This window comes from Danio aesculapii, chromosome 3, assembly GCF_903798145.1.
Source record: "Danio aesculapii chromosome 3, fDanAes4.1, whole genome shotgun sequence".
In the NCBI taxonomy this organism is placed as follows: Eukaryota; Metazoa; Chordata; class Actinopteri; order Cypriniformes; family Danionidae; genus Danio; species Danio aesculapii.
The window spans coordinates 60,301,306-60,321,700 of NC_079437.1; the positions used below are offsets into that span (position 1 = coordinate 60,301,306).

General features: G+C 39.6%; 1 protein-coding gene across 1 annotated transcript in view; it reads right to left on the bottom strand.

Moving 5' to 3' along the window:
• LOC130221773 (caskin-2) overlaps window positions 1–20,395 on the bottom strand; it is a 98,393-nt gene that overhangs the window by 18,710 nt on the left and 59,288 nt on the right. Inside the window, exons 4-11 of the mRNA XM_056454365.1 lie at window positions 17,213–17,310; window positions 16,142–16,287; window positions 13,835–13,923; window positions 12,823–12,829; window positions 10,098–10,228; window positions 5,565–5,673; window positions 3,402–3,510; window positions 2,545–2,639 (exon numbers count right to left, since the gene is read on the bottom strand). Of these exons, the coding sequence (XP_056310340.1) occupies window positions 2,545–2,639; window positions 3,402–3,510; window positions 5,565–5,673; window positions 10,098–10,228; window positions 12,823–12,829; window positions 13,835–13,923; window positions 16,142–16,287; window positions 17,213–17,310 (784 nt within the window). The remainder of the gene's footprint in view (window positions 1–2,544; window positions 2,640–3,401; window positions 3,511–5,564; window positions 5,674–10,097; window positions 10,229–12,822; window positions 12,830–13,834; window positions 13,924–16,141; window positions 16,288–17,212; window positions 17,311–20,395) is intronic.

Genomic DNA, 20,395 nt, shown 5'->3' on the forward strand with positions numbered 1-20,395 from the left:
CACTCCCAGCTCAAACACACATTAAAACACGCACAATAGCGCAACAACAAACACACGGCTCTGAAGCCTCCAGAAAGTGACCCACACGCTGCACTTACTCTGCCCACCACTTCCTGACAAACAATACTGCGCCAAAACATGCAGAGCGTGGAGTTCACTAATAAACACTTGTGAGTTTATCTTTAGCATGCTCTGAAAAAGACCAAGGCCATAATGAGAAAGAGGAAAATAAAGAGCTGCTACCAAGCCAGTCATTTACATTTCTTTTATTTAATACCTTTCTTCAAATAAAACCCACATATTTCCCAGTACTGGGTGCGGCTGGAAGAGAATCCGCTACAGAGTAGTTGGTGGTTCATTCCGCTGTGGTGACTGCTGATAAATGGAGGACTAAGCTGAAGGAAAATGAATGAATGAATGGATGAAACCTGCTTATCTATAATAACCCGCCTTTTCATAAATATGTGTTTAGGTTAGGTTAGGTTACTTTATTTATACCCGAAGGTAGATTTGGTTTGCAGTCAAGAGTCCTCATCTCACAACAGTGCCACACAAAGGAACTCACACAGTAACAACAACAAATAAACATTAGGACATAAAACATAAAAACACTTATAAAAGTATAAATTAATAATCACTTCACTTTATTAATAATCATTAATAAAGTCAATAATCATAATTAATGATTATTAATTATTAATAATCACTTCACTTTATTTCTTTGTTATTATTTATTGTAAAAAGGCACATGAAAGTTAACATGAAATTACACATTTTATCATACACCTATCATACATCAGGCGCAATAAGGTGCAAGACGTGTTTGGCGTGATTTGCTGCTATTTTCAGACCAGCACAACAGTAATTTTCATGTTTTGCGCTACATTGTTTAAATAGCAAATCCATTTGTGCCTCTTTGTGGACTCATGTGTGTGCTGGTGTATTAATGAGGTGTGTTGAGTCGCATTGTTGGCACGTTGCTATTTTGAGGAACTGAAATAGTCTGCACCATTGACCAACTAAAAGCTGCTCTAAAGACCAGCGCAGAGCACGTTAGTTATGCAACTATGCAGGTCCAAACGCGTACACATTGCTGAATACACACAGGATGATCAGCAACACACAAATATCTTTACAGATGAACACAATTAAAGGATTAAAATGATCCAGAAATTATTATTTTCTACATCAATATAAACACCACTGCCTCCATGCCTTCTTCACCTCGGGGGGCTTTTCAGTTTATTCATGACGATCTGCATCTGTTTAATGTTATTAATGTTAGCAGTAGTATTCATTATATGCATATCTATATTAGTTTTAATAAACACTAGTGTAGATTTGTCCAGCTGTGGGGTTTTGGAGACGTCTGCATCACCATATAGGGCATAAGAACAGGACGTGTGTTTGGATATAACTCAGTGTTTTGACCACACTTCATTATTATTGTTCATTTATTCCTTTGCTGGAGATTAGAACTGAATTTAGAAATAGTTTTGAAGCGAATCTTTGCTCTTAACAAAGGAAATTAAATATGTGTAGGCTAATGGATGTGTTCAGTGGAGTGAGTTTCCACCGTTTCCTTACTCCACCAAAGTAAAGGAGTAAAGAGTATCAGTAAAGTAAAGAGAAAGTAAAGAGGCTGAATGGAGGAGGCTGGTTCTTTATCCTCATGCTGCAGATGCTCTGTTCAACTGTTTTCTCGCTAGTGAAGTGTTCAGTTTTTACACGTACAAAGTCCCCCTGTCAATAGCAAATGCACCATGGCGCGACGCAACTGACTCTCAAAGGGAATGAGAGATGAGACTCTGATTGGTTTAATGCACGTTATGCTCAAAACACACCCAGAACTCATTAAGAGAATAAGCACAACCCTGTTAGACCATGCACCGAGCATATTTTACCATCCTTAAAATAGCAAAAGTGGATTCGGACACGTCCTTACTCCTTTGTTTTGCGCCATGCGCTTTAGACTCTGCGTCTAGATCATTAAAATAGAGCCCTGTGTGTCTATTTCTTTCAAGCATGGATATTTTATGAAAACTACAAAACACAAAAGCGCTTTGAGTATTTCTACTATTAATTACTAAAGCGATCAAAATGACCACATGCATTTCAGTGTCTGCTACTTTTCCTTGTGACTCTGAAGTCTAATCAACAGTAGTTCACCCAAAAATGAAAAATGACTCATGATTTAGTCTCCCTCACGAGGTTTCAAACCTTTAGGAGTTTCTTTCTTCTGTTGAACACAAAAATAAGACTTTATGGAAAATGCTGGAAACCTGTAACCATTGACTTCCATAGTAGAAAAAACAAATACTATGATAGTCAATCCTGGTTTTCAGCATTCTTTAAAATATCTTCTTTTGTGTTCAACAGAAGAAAGAAACTCATAAAGGTTTGAAATGAGTAAAGGATGATAAAATGATGCCAGAATTTTAGTTTTTTGGGAGCGAACTGTCCCTTTGAGGCTGTGTAGTGTAAGTGGAGCACGCAAACACACTCTGAAACTTTATTAAGGTTGTGTAGTGTAAGCGTCTGTACCGTGATGACGTCTCCAGCCCGTATGGTGAGGGCTGTGGGGTCGTGAAGGTTCCAGAAGTCTTTCAGAGCTCTGACCTGAAGAACTCCTGTCGCTTCTGAACACACACACACACACACACACACACAAATGTTAAAACACCATAAATGTCAGATGGTTAATAATAGGCCTGTCACAATATCTATTGTTTGTCGTACGATATATTGCACCAAAATATATTGTGATAAATGATATTATGGAATGTGCTGACACACACACACACACACACACACACACACACACACACACACACACACAGCAGAATCACTGATGAGCTTTCCCAAAGAAGAATAACACTGGAGAAAACACTGTATATTGCCGAAAATCATCTTTCTCTATTGCGGCTTTATCATATTTTTGAATAAATAGCGGATTTTTACACATATATCAGATTAATTGCTTCTTTTGTAAGTTGTCACTTTAATAAATGTTGGTAACGAACCACAACAAACCGGCCGTGACGCATTCAGACGACACGCAAATAAAATATTTTAGGAAAATTTGCGACTAAAAAGCTACATTAGCCATTTTTCTAAACCACGTTGTTGACTTTGCTGGTGTTTTAAGTGTTTAAACTAGTTATTAATAAAGAGATGCAGTATGAAATCCATGTACACACTCAAATTTGAAAGTGAAAGTAAAACGCAGGCGAGCTTGAAACATGCCTCTGTATTTGAGTGTATGTCTCCCCCTTGTGTCTGTTAGAGAACTGCAGCAACTGTAGTTGTCTGATAAGACCAGGGTTAGATTAACTAACTGTAGTTGGCCTAGTATGAGAGCATAAAGCACAGACTGCACATACACGCTAACAGACACCGACCTCGTAGCAGCTGCTTGATGTCTTTGCTGGCGTGGCATGCGGTGAACTGGTTGACGATGTCCAGCGCTGTCTGATTGTAAGTGTTACGGATATTCACATCGATGCCCGTCTGAAAAGCAGAAAAACGATTAGCAGAGGAGCTGTCGGCTGTAAAAATGACTTATGCGTCGTGAATTTACACTACATTTACTGATTACTTTCCTCTTCTTTTTTATTTCAGAAAATCAACCTGGATGTATAGAAAACATGAGAAAAGCTCAGCATAACACCCTGACATGAATCCACATTTGCTGTTTACTGGTGGTGTAACGGATCACAAATCTCATGGTTTAGATCACATCACGGATCAAACCATTTTTCGGATCATCCAAAAAGGAGACAAATGTAATTTGCTTTCTATTTATTACAAAAACAGCACTGCAAGACACTTTTGGTTTTAACAAACAAAACTTAGAACCTGTAATTTTATTAAAAAATAAAATAAAGAACTAATCAGCTGAATAAAAATAAACAGTAAAATATTCAGTGCTGTGAAAGATTCACTGTTACTCCTACTGTTGCTGATAACACTAAATGTAGAAAACTAACATTATTTGTACAACCCATATTTCTTCTGAGTCCCTTTTCAATAAATTATTTAATTATTCACTCATAAACTTCATGTTTCATTGATAGACCTGTCATTATTGAAGAATTATTCAGTGGCATATTTTTGACGGCTGCTTGTCGCCACCTATTGGTTAAATAATGTAATTGCTGCCTGTAACTTTTATTTTTGAGCGTCGTAAATGGGTATGATGGTGATTTTAATCTTTACCATAAACATCAGCGGTTATATCCCAGTATATCCCTGTTCTCCCCGTACTCAACTCGGGTCACCGCGAGCACCGGAGCGTATGTGCCGACGCACCAACCACCACTTCACTGGCGCCGACTACTTCAGTGTTATTTGATTGTTTGTAACTTCATAATGAACTCAAAAGACTAAAGACTGAATCTCTTTCCTGATTTTTGCGTTTTCAGACTTGAATGCAGCAATTTGAAGGATTAATAAACATATGTAAATCAGCATCATTTATAATTTATGTTGTGTGGGTGTTCAGATCCTGATCTTTTAATGATTAATCGTGCAGCTTACACTGAATGCATTAATGCAGACTAAACAAGCAGTGACAGAAAACACCTTTAATAACCTTAGAAACCCACCACATCCCGAATACCCCACCACAACTTCATCCGTCATCGTTATATTTTACAGAAAAGCCTAAATGCTTTCATACATGTGATTTGAATTAAACAAGACGCGATCTCTCTGCTATCGTTACAAATTTAGTATGTGTGTTTTCAGATGTGTGTTCTGAGCATTGGGTTGTTATCCATACGAATCACAGATCAACCGTGATCCGTTACACCCCTACTGTTTACATACTGAAAATGTGTGCTTAACAGACATTCGCTGGAGTTTGAGCACTGTGATTTGACCCACTCGGTCCAAATATACAAGTAACAACACTTAAACGCCAATTTAAGGCACACGCCAAAACAAAAATGATCAAAAATTTCTAACACGATACAAAGAGCAGCCTTTAAAGCATTTATGATGGGGAAATTATTAGCCTGTGACTGATCAGACTCAATATTATATTCATTTATGTACCAATAAAACCTTCTAATCTCATGCTTTGATGATAAAGAAACATTTATTATTGTATTATTATTATTACTAAAGTTGAAATCTGCTTTGTATTTACAGAAATACACTTTATTTGATGAGCAAAATTAAAAAGAACAGCATTAACTTGACACTACAAATATCAATACCGAGGCTTTTGATCCATTAAACGTGTCCATGTTGATTAAAAGTATTTTCTTCTTTACATTTCATAACTGCAAACTTACAAACAAGAGTAATAAAAACATAAACACTAATTTAAATATGATATAACCTACTTCCACATGATTTAACAATGCTGTATAAATGAAAAACAGGCAGATTATCACAAAAAAGAAGCATATGATGGGCCTTTATAAAGAAAGATTGTGCTTAAACAAACAAAAATGCTCATAAAATTGTGATTTTTGTTCATGGCACAGTGATTAATATGTGTAAAAAGGGGTTTGAAGACCCCTGCAGGAGAAACGACTCAAAAAACATAAACTTACATCCAGAAGGAGCCGCACTACCTCTGTTTTCCCATAGAGGGCGGCCTCGTGGAGCGCTGTGCCCGCTTTAGTGGTTCTGTTGATGTCAATTCCTGCTTTTAAAAGAAGCCTGCAGACAGACAGAGATGGAAACTCTATGAATAGTGGACTCACTGACTACTACACACACACACACAAACACAGAAAGAGAGAGGAGACGACAGCCTCTTTAGCGCTCTGTGTTATATTTACATACAGGAGGGCCTATAATACACACAGACTTGTGGAATTCACACACACACACAGAGATCTGGGGGAATCAGAGACGCTCATCTGTCGGGATCCTGGATGGAATTTCAGTGGGAATGCCAGACATTAGAGGAGATCTGTTAGCGTGACAGCCGCAGAAAACACACACACACACACACTCACATACATACACACACACATCATGACCACACAAACTAAAAATAATTCACAATGCACAAATTTTAATTATCACATGACCTGCCAAATCATGTTTGTGCCATTATTTTGTTGATATTTAAAGTGGTCATGAAGTGAGAAATCGAAATTCCCTTGATCTTTTGACTTCTAGTAGGTCACGGTATTACAAACACATCCTGTAAGTTTCAGAGCTAAAACTTACTTGTTAGTCTAAAAACAGGTTTATATTGAAGCTAACCTGCCAAAACAACAGCTTGTGGAAGGAGTTGCTTCATTATGTAAGAGTGTGGATAAACTCCGCCTCTATAGAAGATGGTCGACGCCCACTTCTACATCACTGTCTGTTTTCTCTGCCCATTAACGCAGTAGGTAATGAAAGAGGAAAGCCAAATGCAAAAAGCACGTCTCTTTGCATTGCCTTTCTTCTGATCCTAACATTAGAAAACAGAAGATGAGCTTTGTTTTGAATGAAGTAAGAAAATGGTCCTTTGTTCACATCATTTTATAGTGCATTCGTTTAAAATGCTCTTGTGATTTGGTTACCGCAGTAAAAATACCCTTGCAATGCGCAAGTCATTGAAATAAATAGGTTTCGTAAAGCAGTACCTGGATGGGAGACCACATAGAAAAACTAGGTTGCTGGGTCCTAACGCCCCAGTGTAGCGACGGAGACTCTAATGCTTTGGTGCTATTCACCGATGATTAACACTGATAAACGACAACGGCGATCACAGCTGATCCATGATAGACGCAGTGCCCTAGTATATTGATGGGTCGTAACGCCCTAGTATAGTGATGGGTCCTAATGCCCCAGTATAGTGATTGGTCTTAACGCCCCAGTATTTTGATGGGTCCTATGGCCCCAGTATAGTGATTGGTCTTAACGCCTCAGTATAGTGATTGGTCCTAACACCCCAGTTTATTGATGGGCCCTAAGGCCTCAGTATAGTAATGGGTTCTTATGCCCCAGTATAATGATTGGTCTTAACACCTCAGTACAGTGACGGGTCCTAACACCCCAGTATATTGATGGGCCCTAAGGCCCCAGTATAGTGATGGGTCCCAACACCCCAGTATATTGATGGGTCCTAAGACCCCAGCATAGTGATGAGTTCTTATGCCCCAGTGTAGTTATGGGGAATCAATACATTTTATTGAGCACCCTTTTTTAGATGAGACATTAATCTGAGGTCCTGACTCTATGTGTTCAATAAAAGTCCCAGGATTTCCTTCACCAAAAGGGGTGTGTTCCCTGGTAAACCTGAAGCATGACAGATGTGTTGGCAGAAGAAAAGTGTGACGCAAGCATGTTGAAAACGATGACATGTACTGACACAACATTGAAAAGCATGACATACTCAACATGTAGACTCAACATGTAGGCACGCTGTTCAATGTCATGCAAGTGGAATCTGAAACGACAGTGTGTTGTGAAGCATGATCTGAGTGTGTTGTGAAGCGTGATGTGAGTGTGTCGAGACATGTTAAGAAATGATGAGAAGTGACGATTTTTGCACAAACTACAAGAAAATCCTAAAATATACACTTTTAGTTTTGTTCTTATATTATATTATATTATATTATATTATATTATATTATATTATATTATATTATATTATATTATATTATATTATATTATATTATATTATATTATATTATTCACCTATTATTACACTTCAGAAGACTTGATTCATTCACAAAATTGATGCATATGTGTTTTAGGAGTTTGCCTGCTAATTCAGCCATGATATACAGGTATGTGAAAAAGTTTGTACCCCCTATAATATTCCAATAAAAATTATCTGATCTTTGCTAGGTCTTCAAAAGTGCATAATAAGATCCATAAAGTTTTTTTTATTACGTCCTGATAAAAAAAAAAAAAAAACAACAACATGAAATCCAATAGGGTGTGCTAATTTTTTCACAGGACTGTCCTAATGGCTGCTATTCTGTCTTTTGACGTGTTTATGTTCAGGAATAAAGCCAGTCAAATACAAGTGCTAATGCATGGAGTTTGGTGTATTCATACAGGATTCGCATGACTGTGTTCACATTTAAAAAATGGGTCATGCGATGATTATTTATGATGAGGTTGATTTCTGCAATACATCAGCAGTGACTCTGAAAACACCTGGAGAATGAAATCCATTGTTGACGCATGAAACCCACAGCGAGCTCTCCAGAGAGACAGGAGAGCCTTAAACAGCTGAGATCTGCAGATGCGCAACACACACACACAATTGCATACATGATTTACAGGGACACTAGAAATGCACAATGTATTGTATACTGTAGAAACTGCTTATTTTATGGAATCATTCCCCATAACCCTTAACCCAACCCTCACAGGAAATCTATGATACATTTGTAATGTCAAAAAACCTCTATAAGTATTTTTAAGTGTTTTGAAGTACAGGTACATGAGGTGTGATACTGTAAACTACCTTAATATAGTACAACTAGCTCATACCCATGCCATTAAACAATTTTGTCCCTGTAAACCACATGAACCTGTTCACAGACAAACACACTTGTATAGAGGGTTTACAGGCACACTAAAATACACAATGTATTTTATACTGTAGAACAGGGGTGGGCAAACTCGGTCCTGGAGGGCAACACTAATCCAACACACCTGAACATGCTAATCAGTGTCTTCAAGATCACTAGAAATCTATAAGCAGGTGTGTGTGATTAGAGTTGGAGCTAAACTGTGCATGACACCGGCCCTCCAGGACCAAGTTTTCCCACCTCTGCTGTGGAACCTGCTTAATATATGGCATAAGTCCCCCCTTAATCATAAATCTTTGGCAAATTTTTAATGTCCAAAAATCTCAATAAGTATGATTAAGCGTTTTGAATTACAGGGACATGAGGTGTGTACCTATAAACAAGCTTAATAGAGTACAACTAGGTCATACCTATGTCATTATTTAACATTATGTCCCTGCAAACCACATATACCTGTACACACACAATTGTTCCCATATCGTGGTGGGGACTCTCACACTGTGTATATATATATATATATATATATATATATATATATATATATATATATATATATATATATCAGCCAATCACATGGTAGCAACTCAATGCATTTAAGCACCTCTGCATCTCTAAACACACAACACGTCCAACCTTGAGACGGATGCGCTACAGCAGCAGAAGACCACACCGGGTGCCGCTCCTGTCAGCTAAGAACAGGAAACTGAGGCTACAATTCACACAGGCTCACCAAAACTGGACAATAGAAGATTGGAGAAATGTTGCCTGGTCTGATGAGTCTCCATTTCTACTGTCACATTCAGATGCTCGGGTCAGAATTTGACATCAACAACATGAAAGCATGGATCCATCCTGCCTTGTATCAGCGGTTCAGGCTGGTGGTGGTGGAGTAATGGTGTGGGGGAGATTTTCTTGGCCACTTTGGGTCCATTAGTACCAATTGAGCATCGTGTCAACGCCACAGCCTACCTGAGTATTGTTGCTGACCATGTCCATCCCTTTATGACCACAGTGTACCCATCTTCTGAGTACCTTTAGGATGTGGTGGAATGGGAGATTTGCTTTATAGAGGTGCAGCTGACAAATCTGCAGCAACTGTGTGATGCTATCATGTCAATATTGAGCAAAATCTCTGAGGAATATTTCCACTGTCTTGTTTAATCTCTGCCACGAAGGATTAAAGCAGTTCTGAAGGCAAAAGGGGTCCAACCCGGGGACCGACAAGTGAAGAGCGGGGGCAGCGGGTTAGTGATTGAAGTGCTCAAGTGCTTTGAGATATATATATATATATATATACATACACACACACACACACGTGTTTCTATAATACAAACTACATATTCTTGCCCTCCCCCAACTGTACTCCTAAACCCTCCAGAAGACAGTCTACACTTTTATATTTCCAATACACTTCATTCTGTCTGAATTATAAGCATGTTGACCTGTGGGGATCTCAATTTTGGCCCCATGGTGATACAAGTCCCCATGAGTCTGTGTGTATTCAAGTGTAAGTCCCCACTGGGATATAAAGTACACGAACAAACACACACACACACACACACACATATACACACAGTTGAGTTTCTCTGAGCTCACCGGATGACGTCTTTGTGTCCGTTGCGAGCGGCGAGGTGTAAAGGAGTGTTACAGTTGGAGTCTGACGCGTCTCTCTGATCGCCCTCTAACAGAGACGCCACCATATTACTGCTCAACAACAGCTGAGCCACCTGCACAACAAACACACACACACACCATCAGGAGAATGACGGTTGACAACAGAGCAGATATTAGGATGATATGGATAAGAGGACATTCTTTCCAATATTTCCCAAGTGATGTTTACCAGATCGAGGACATTTTTCAAAGTATCTCCTATTGCATTCTCCTTCTTATTTCTTTTAGTTTGGCTGGAATAAATATTTGATAAAATATTGTGTAAAACACACATACAAACACACACACACACACAATCGAACAGACACACACACACACACACACACATACACACACACACACAATCGAACAGACACAAACACACACACAAACATGCACACACACCCAGACACACACAAATACAGATGCACCCAGACACACACATGCACAAACATACATACAGACACACACACACACACACACAGACACCAACAAACAAACAAAAACACTCAAAGATGCACACAGACACACACACACAATCATAAACAAACAAACACACACAAAACACTCACACGGATGCACACACATTCACAAACACACACATACACAGATGCACACACACATGTTTTACAGACACGCATACACAGAGACGCACACAGGGCTCATGGGAAGGTGATGAGGTCTCGCAGGTGAGGATGAGCTCATGTTAATGTGTGTCTCAGTCTCCATAAACACCCAAAAACATCTGCGCCACTGGACTGGAGTCACACACGCACACGCACACACATACACACACGCACGCACGCACGCACGCACGAACACACGCATCTCACTGCATCCTCAAGAGTGTGTAAACTGAGGGTGAGATGAGCTCTGGGGACAGTGTGGAGTGAAGTGGAGCAGAGTGACTCCATCACACACATCAAGCCAAGCACAAGATGAAGGCTGTGGGCCGAGATTATGGTGGTCTGCCGCTGACTGTGGTGGTCACGCTTTAATTAAGGAGAGCAGATGAAGGAGAGCAGCCATCTTACTTACAGTCTCTTACAACTGCTCAACATCCATCATATGTATGAACTACACAGATGTGATATGAACATTTTGATCATCAGTGATTTAAAGTTAGGGAAACTGCTGCTTTAAGGATCCGCTCTCTCTAACGCCTGACTACACCTTTAAGACTATACGCTGATCTGATTGGTCAGATCAGTTTAAGAGTATACTTTGATCTGATTGGTCAGATCAGTGGCTCTACTCTGCTCTGATTGGTCAGATGTCTCTACTCTGCTCTGATTGGCCAGATGTCTCTCCATTCCTCTAATAGGTCAGATGACTCTACTCTCCTCTGATTGGTCAGATGGCTCTACTTTGCTCTGGCTGGTCAGATAACTTGACTCTGCCCTGATTGGTCGGATGGCTCTACTCTGACTGGTCGGATGGCTCTACTCTGCGCTGATTGGTCAGATGGCTCCACTCTGCTCTGATTGGTCAGATAGCTCAACTCTGCTCTGATTGGTCAGATAGCTCAACTCTGCTCTGATTGGTCAGATAGCTCCCCTCTGCTCTGATTGGTCAGATGGCTCTACTCTGCTCTGACTGGTCAGATAGCTTCACTCTGCTCTGATTGGTCAGATAGCTCTACTCTGCTCTGCTCTGACTGGTCAGATAGCTCCACTCTGCTCTGATTGGTCAGATAGCTCCACTCTGCTCTGATTGGTCAGATGGCTCCACTCTGCACTGATTGGTCAGGTAGCTCCACTCTGCTCTGATTGGTCAAATGACTCTCATGTGATTGGTCAGATGGTTCTACTCTGCTCTGATTGGTTAGATAACTCTGCTCTGATTGATCAGATCACTCAACTCAAGTTATTGCATGCAGAAAAGTGTGTAGCTCAGTGCACTGTCTTGTTTGTAATCTCCTGAAAAGGTAAGATTTCTATCCCAAATTAAAGATTTATACTTTGCGTAAAGAAAATGAAGCCTGTTTTTACATGTGCTACACTACCTGACAAAAGTCTTGTCGCCTATCCAAGTTTAAGGAACAGCAAATAATAATAACTTGACCTCTAGTTGATGATTTGGTATCAGAAGTGGCTTATATGGAAGGTAAAGGCCTCTAGATTACAGTGATTTGACCACAATAAATCTGATCATGTCTTGATTTTGAATGATTTGATTAGGACAGTAAGGTCTGACTCTGCTTAGACTAAAGTCTGGTCACTGAACCTTCAATAATGTCCAGTATAGAATATGTGGTCATGCTGCAGTGGAAACAGAATGAATATTGTGTCTGACTCCATCATGAGCTTGGAGGACTGCATCCATACATCTCTGACTCAAATCACTGATTAATAAAGTCATCTGGAATGGTGAAGAAAGCCTTCTTGCAGGACTCCCAGAGTTCATCAAGATTATTTGTGTTCATCTTCAACGCCTCCTCCTCCATCTTACCTCAGACATGCTCAATAATGTTCATGTCTGGTGACTGGGCTGGCCAATCCTGGAGCAGCTTGACCTTCTTTGCTTTCAGGAGCTTTGATGTGGAGGCTGAAGTATGAGGAGCGCTATCCTGCTGGAGAATTTGCCCTCTCCTGTGGTTTGTAATGTAATGGGCAGCACAAATGTCTTGATACCTCAGGCTGATCCACTCTGCAGATCTCTCGCACGCCCCCATACTGAATGTAACCCCAAACCATTTGTCCTTCACCAAACTTGACTGATTTCTCTTTAAATCTTGGCTCCATGTGGGTTCCAGTAGGTCTTCTGCAGTATTTGTGATGATTGAGATGCAGTTCAACATGATTCAGCAGAAAAATCCACCTTCTGCCACTTTTACACAGGATCAACTAGAAGTCAAGTTATTATTTGTTGCTCTTACAACTGAGATCAAAAACAAAACTTTTGTCAGGTAGTGTACAATTATTGTTGCATAATAAATTAATTTTTAATTCAATTCAAGCTTATTTGTATAGTGCTTTTTACAATAACGACTGTTTTAAAGCAGCTTAACAAATAGGAGCATGTTACTACATTACAGCCAAAATCAGAAAGTTAAAGTGTTGTGTATAGGGTGAACAGTACATATAGTGTTCTATATATACTGTATATAAGTACGGTGTAAATATATACAGTATATATCACGTTTTTCTTTCTAAAAGATGATATATATGGGTACAATATATCTTTAATTAATGAAGTGAATTGGTTTGTTTCTAAAATATATTTATTCATTCATTTTCCTTCAGCTTAGTCTATTATTTATCCGGGGTCGCCACAGCGGAATGAACCACAAATTATTCCTGCATATGTTTTACGCAGTGGATGCTCTTCCAGCTGCAACACAGTACTGGGAAATGCTGGGGAAACACTGGGGGAAACATGAAACTCCACACAGAAATGCCAACTGAACCAGCCGAGACTTGAACCAGTGACCTTCTTACTGTGAGGCCACAGTGATAACCACTGAGCTTCCATTAAACGTACTCATTTCTTTAAGAATGATGCAATTATATAGATTTATTTTAGCTTTTGAGGGGAAATATGAGCAGAGCGTGTTGATGAGAACGTGTCATTTATGAGATCATCAACATAGTGACAGTGATGTAACCAATGACATCACAAGAATGAACACAAACACTGACAATAGGATTGAACAGAGCTGAAATGACTGACCTTCGCACGGCCCGAACTCACAGGCCAGATCCAGAGGAGTCTTCTTAGCCTTGTTTAACACACACGGGTTCGACTGGTGCTGCAGCAGCATCTCAGACTGAGAAACACACACACACACACACAGAAAGTGAAAACATTTCATGTTTGTTCATTCATACAATACGAATAACAGGCAGCTTATCCTTGATCCCTCGCTAACACACACACGCACACACACACACACGCACAATAAAAGCCCATCTGGGGTCACTTGTTGATGCCGCAGTGCAGATCTCATATTTCTGTACATTGCAATGTGATGATGTCAGATCATTCACAGGTGCTGTTTAAACACACACACACACACACACACACACACACACACACAGACTGCAGAGCGTGTTTCTGCTGGGCTGGGCTTTGGTACCAAATGTATAAGCAAAGTAAAACTGGAAAGATTGGAAATTAAAAAACTAACAAAACAGTGTGTGTGTGTGTGTGTGTGTGTGTGTGTGTGTGTGTGTGTGTGTGTGTGTGTGTCGTTGCACAACAGCTTAACAGGATCATTTATTTTAGATGATTTTTTTTAAAAGGACATACAGGTTTCACATACCAGCAATGTTTCAACCATCATCGAACAGGGCTCGACAATAAGGGCTGCCTAATGTCCCGGGACCAGCGTACGAGACACTCGGGACAGTAGACAGGATGGTCCAATCAGGCCAGTGCTGCCTCGTCACTAAAGTTTAATTTGGCTGCGACTGTTTGTTAACTGCGTGCAGACACAGTCTTGGGGTGCTTTCAAACCTAGACGTTTGTTTCGTTTGCACAGTTAGCACAGCTCATTTGGCAGATGTAAGTCCCGCAATCGCGCTCGGATCTGCGCTAAATCAATCGGTCCGATATCGCCTGAATGAGGTGGTCTCAGCTCAATTGAAACAAACTCCGGAGTGGATTGATTGTAGAGAGAAAGATCCAACAAAGTAACAAACCAGGCTATATCACAGTGTATTATGAATGTGTAATAGCCATATATACAGTTATGTGAAGAGAGAATTATGAGTAGGGCGGGATGCCATTCCTACTAGCAAATGTGCGTTTGATGTCGAATATGAAAGTGTAAGCATGATGAAATATTAACGAGAGCTGTTTATTTAATAAGTAAATTGACCAAAATGACCATCTGATCATTTTTTCATACTCTAATCTTATAACATTTTGTATTAGTCCTGTTGTTTTGTTCCTTTCTGCACTGACACCTCGAAAGAAAGATCAACATTGATCTTTTTCATTTTCTGACGGCAGTCTCGCTTCATCTGTTATTTCTCTTATATAATTTAATCCTACTATGCAGAATTCTAGCCAACGTTATTTTTAATAGCTTGATTAATTCAATAGATAGATTTTTACAAAACCTGACAACTGAAATGAGGCTCTGTATGAGAGAGTCTGACCTTAGTCTTATATTTGGTGACTATGTCTGTGGGTGTCAAAATTAAAGTGCACAGTTTCGCTTATAACATTTATATATATGTAAATATATATTATATGCGTGTGTATATATATATATATGTATATATGTGTGTATATATATATATATGTATATATGTGTGTATATATATATATATATATGTATATATGTGTGTATATATATATATGTATATATGTGTGTATATATATATATATGTATATATGTGTGTATATATATATATATATATATATATATATATATATATATATATATATATATATATATATATTTAGTTGCATCACAATTTTTTACATTTTAAATGGTCAGTTAAAAGTATTTAAAGAAAAGTGATGCTGAATAAAAAGTGTACAGTATATATACAAAGTAAATATACAATTATGTTTGACTTTTGACACATTATTTAAAATATGTGGCTAAGAAACAGCTATTAACTTCTATTTTTTGGTGGGTCCAGTGAATATTTTGGCAGGGCAAGTATCAGGCCAGTAAAAAAATCCTTATCGTTGAATCGTGCCGAAGATGCACTGCACGGAACAATGTCAGCGCCAATAGCCTAGTGGTTAGTGCGTCGACTTATAGCACCCGCGGCGTCCCGAGTTCGATTCCCTGCTCGAGATCCTTTGCTGATCCTTCCCCTCTCTCTGCTCCCAATACTTTCCTGTCTGTAAATCTCCACTGTCCTATCAATAAGGGTGAAACCCCCTATAAATATAATTATAAAAAAAGAAGTACTGAACAAAGTAGCTAATTGAGAAGCACCCATAGCCTGCTCTGCTGTTTGTTCAGTTGTGTGTGTGTTTGTGACGTGTCTAATAGCAGTGAATGTGTTTTAATGCATACGCACCACCTCGTAGTGTCCATACTGAGCCGCCAGATGAAGTGGGATCTGTCCGTCATGGGACGCGCTGTTAACTGCAGCTCCAGACCGCAGCAGCATCAGCACCGAGTCTGCTTTCCCCTGCCATGCTGCGTAATGCAGCGGCCGCATGCCTGCACACAAAAACATGCACAATTCAAAGCTGTGGAAACGATGTTGAAATGTCAATTAATGTCATCTAATATTTCATGAAATACATTATATGTTGTGTACATGATCTATTTTTGAAATGTTACATAGTTACACACATAACTTCACATAGAGCGCATACAAATAATTCATATTATACTTAATCCTGTTTGCCACTTTAATGATAATGTATTTCAAATTAAAGCAATAGACTGATGCAGAAGCCTGCGCTGGTGTATTTTTTTTTCCACTCAGTTTTACTCATATTTTCATATTCTAAAGATTTTTACAGGAGGTACTTGTTCATATATCATTCATCTGATTTAGATAGATAGATAGACAGACAGACAGACAGACAGACAGACAGACAGACAGACAGACAGACAGACAGACAGACAGACAGACAGACAGACAGACAGAGATACAGGCAGATAGATGGATGGATGGATGGACGGACGTATGGACAAATGGATGGATAGATGGATAGATAAATAGATAGATAGATAGATAGATAGATAGATAGATAGATAGATAGATAGATAGATAGATAGATAGATAGATAGATAGATAGATAGATAGATAGATAGATAGATAGATAGATAGATAGATAGATAGATAGATAGATAGATAGATAGATAGAAAGCTAGAAAGAAAAAAAGAAAAAAAGAAAGAAAAATAGATAGAGAGAAAGACATACAGGCAGAGAGAGATGGATGGATGGACGGACGGACGGATGGATGGACGGATGGACAGAAAGACATATAGGCAGAGAGAGATAGATGGATGGATGGATGGATGGATGGACAGACAGACAGACAGATAATTCAGTCTGAACTGGAATAATGCACATAAATGGCAAGCAGCTGTTATTCTGACTGAAGTTTGAGCTGAAGTTAATGCAGTTCTAACCATTGCTGTCCTTGATGTCCACAACAGCCTGAGCCTCCAACAATAGAGAAAGCAGCTCTGTAGTTCCTGTGAGAGCAGCATGGTGCAATGAAGAAAACCTGAGTGGGGGGAAAACAGAAAACCTTTAACAACAACAACAACAACAACAAAAAAAGGATCGAGTAGTGGAAAAAGCCTTTGACAACGTAGGAACAGTACTTGCAGGCTAAAGCCAGATAATAAAGAAGTCACTCAATAACTTTTATCAGCTTATTTTGATAGCAGTTACACTTTCATCCTTCCCCACTCATGTGGCAATAAAGAGAATGGAAAAATAAAAAGCTCCAGAACATGCGAGGTTGCCAGAAAACCAATGTCTTGTAAAAGTGCCTCATATTGCTGAAGCTGTGGCACAATCAGAGACGAAAGCCTGAAATTTACAAGCTTTCTTGAGGGCAAAATATAAAAAAGAACTAAGGGGGAGATGTGTTCAATTCAGCACAAGCTCAAACGAAAAACAGTGTGTCCTCTGGGCATAGACGCCCTCATGTGATCTGATGTGTGTAGAAGGATGACAAATGAAAATGCTGCTTGTGTGGGGTTGATGTACCATGTTAGGACATGCCGAAATCAAAGCAAGACCTCTCACAGGTCAGTAACAGGCCTGTCTTCAGGTAGTGCTCCTCAAATACTTCAAACATCCCGGATTGAAACTTCCCCCCTTAGTAAAATCCTCAGACAGCACCATTACTGGAAGCATATCACATTAGAAGAGGAATCTGAGGAATAGGAGCCAAAACTTGTCTTAAAAGGTTTGATGGAGCAAGTTCAACTTCACTGTGATGCTTTTGGAATAAATAACGCTCCGGCTGCAGAATAACTTTGCATTCAAAGATTTTAACGAGGAAATGAAAGTCACAGCTTTGTATCAGTATTTAAAGCAATCATTTAGGGTGCACGAAATATGCAGTGGAACTATGAGACTCTTTGCTATTCGCAGAAGCAAGGTCAGTAGCCAAATAAAGCAAGATGCCTTTTAAAGGCTGGATTTTTACTACACAACATTTGCCGCAGCTTTCGTATGGATGGTTGTTGGGTTGTATTCTAGGATAGCCTTTTTTGCTGAGAATATATGCAGTGTTGCTGTGGAGACCTCAAAGGCAGGTCATGTTCAGACTTTGTGTTCAAAGTGCCTGCAATGCCTGCAAGGTCTTATGCAAGAAACATCTCAAATATCTAGACGTCTGCAGCACAAGTCTGGAAACTTTGCTTATCCCTGCATTTTAGCCCACGTCTGACTCATCTTATCGAGAATCACACAGAAATATCTCAGTCATCTAGTTTGCAATGCAGGTATTTTGCCACAACATTTCATCACACCAAAAGCAAAGGATCAGATGATTATACCTGACAAGAAACCCTATGGGGTCAGCCAAAAGCAGGCGTTCATTTCCTGAACCCAAAACTTCAGACTGACTTCCTAGAGCAGACCACTGGATGTGAAGTGGGAGAGCACAGACAAGTAGAGCGGAAATGAATCAGACTGGATAAATATAAAGGCTAAAGTTGATTATTTTCATGAACACACTAAGACCTGTGGTTCAAGACAAACACTTTACAGACTTCTGAAGAGCTCGCAAGTAAGTCCTATCTTAGGAATCACGAGTGGGTGTCAAACTCTGAGCGGAAATCTTTAGATGTAAATCAGCTTGACACGCAAGCATCTTTACAGTGTACATTCCTTACACTCATGAGAAATGGGCAGCTGAAAAAGTCTTAAAATTAATTATTCATTCTTAGGCAGTGGTTCTCAACCATGTTCCTGGAGTCCCACCAATACTACACATTCGACATGACTCCTCAAATCAGCTCATTAGTGGAAACTCGAATACCTAAGAAAGGGAGACATACAAAATGTTGAGGGGACTCTTGAAACGCAGTTTAAGCAGAGGATGAATGGGAATGGTTTGGTATAGTGGTTCAAACCCAGGACCAGAAACCAGATGCTTGCTGGGTTAATCCCTACTTATTCCCAAAATGTCAATCCCTGTTATTTGTCATAATAAAAGGTCAGTATAAACTGACAGGAATCTAAGCTAGGTGATGGGGTCATGTCAGAGTATCAGCTCTGTATCTAGTTTGGAATTAAGACTTTGCATCCCATAGACAGATTCCACCAGACTTGGTAAATTACCAATAAAACCTTCTATTAATGCAGAATCAATTATAGACAATTACTGAACAAAGATCTCCAGAGTCAGGGAACATTCCATGGCACCACAACAAGAGGGCAGGTTAAGGCAGGAAATGGAGACTACCGGAGGCCCCAAGGCACAAAGCAACAGGTACAACATTACAACTCAACTCCCCAGAATCTGAGCCATCCAAACAGATAAGACTTCTGTGTTTGAGGTGAGGATCAGAGTCAGTTCAGGCCCTGGTTGTGTTATGAGTAGGCCCACACAGGACCTGCACCCTCATAACAAAAGTTGGATCCCCATAATAGGGGTCATTTGCAAATGTATTTATGTGTGGACCTCACAAGATTACCACTTTTATAACCATCAGTACAGATTTCATCCCTATAAAAGTCTTCATATTCTGTGTGGCACAGGTTATAAGATGTGGGGGTCTTGGGTAGGTGGCATAATCACTCTTGTGTGTTGTATTTGTTTGTACCGGTACCTGACCTGCTTATGGTCAGACCGAGAGTCCTCTAAGGCAATGTAGGTGCTGAAAAAACCTGTGTTGTGAAAGATCTCACTTTCTTGCGCACAGCAGACTGCACTCATCTCCTTACACCTCCATAAACACTTTCTTGAGCTTTCTAGGAAAATAAACTAAAGAAACAGGGAGCTGTGAGGATGGATGTGTGGTTGTAGTGACAAACTGTTGCTCCATCTTACTTTACGCCTACATTGGACCTGAACTGGACAATTAAAGACAAAATCTACATTTGCCTAAATCACTAATCGCATCTAACCGCACATGAGGTTAATAATTAGGCTCCAAGCCTTCTCCTGAATAGCTACTGTCATGTATACTTCACATCTAATCCTGCTTCAACACACTTGCCAGGAATTACCAAGTAACTCTGAACACCTTCATTGGGTGTTTCAGGAGTGTTAGATGGTAACACTAGATCTTCAGGATAGCAGGACTCTTGGAGCAGGGTTGGAGACAACTGGCATTAAAAATACGCAA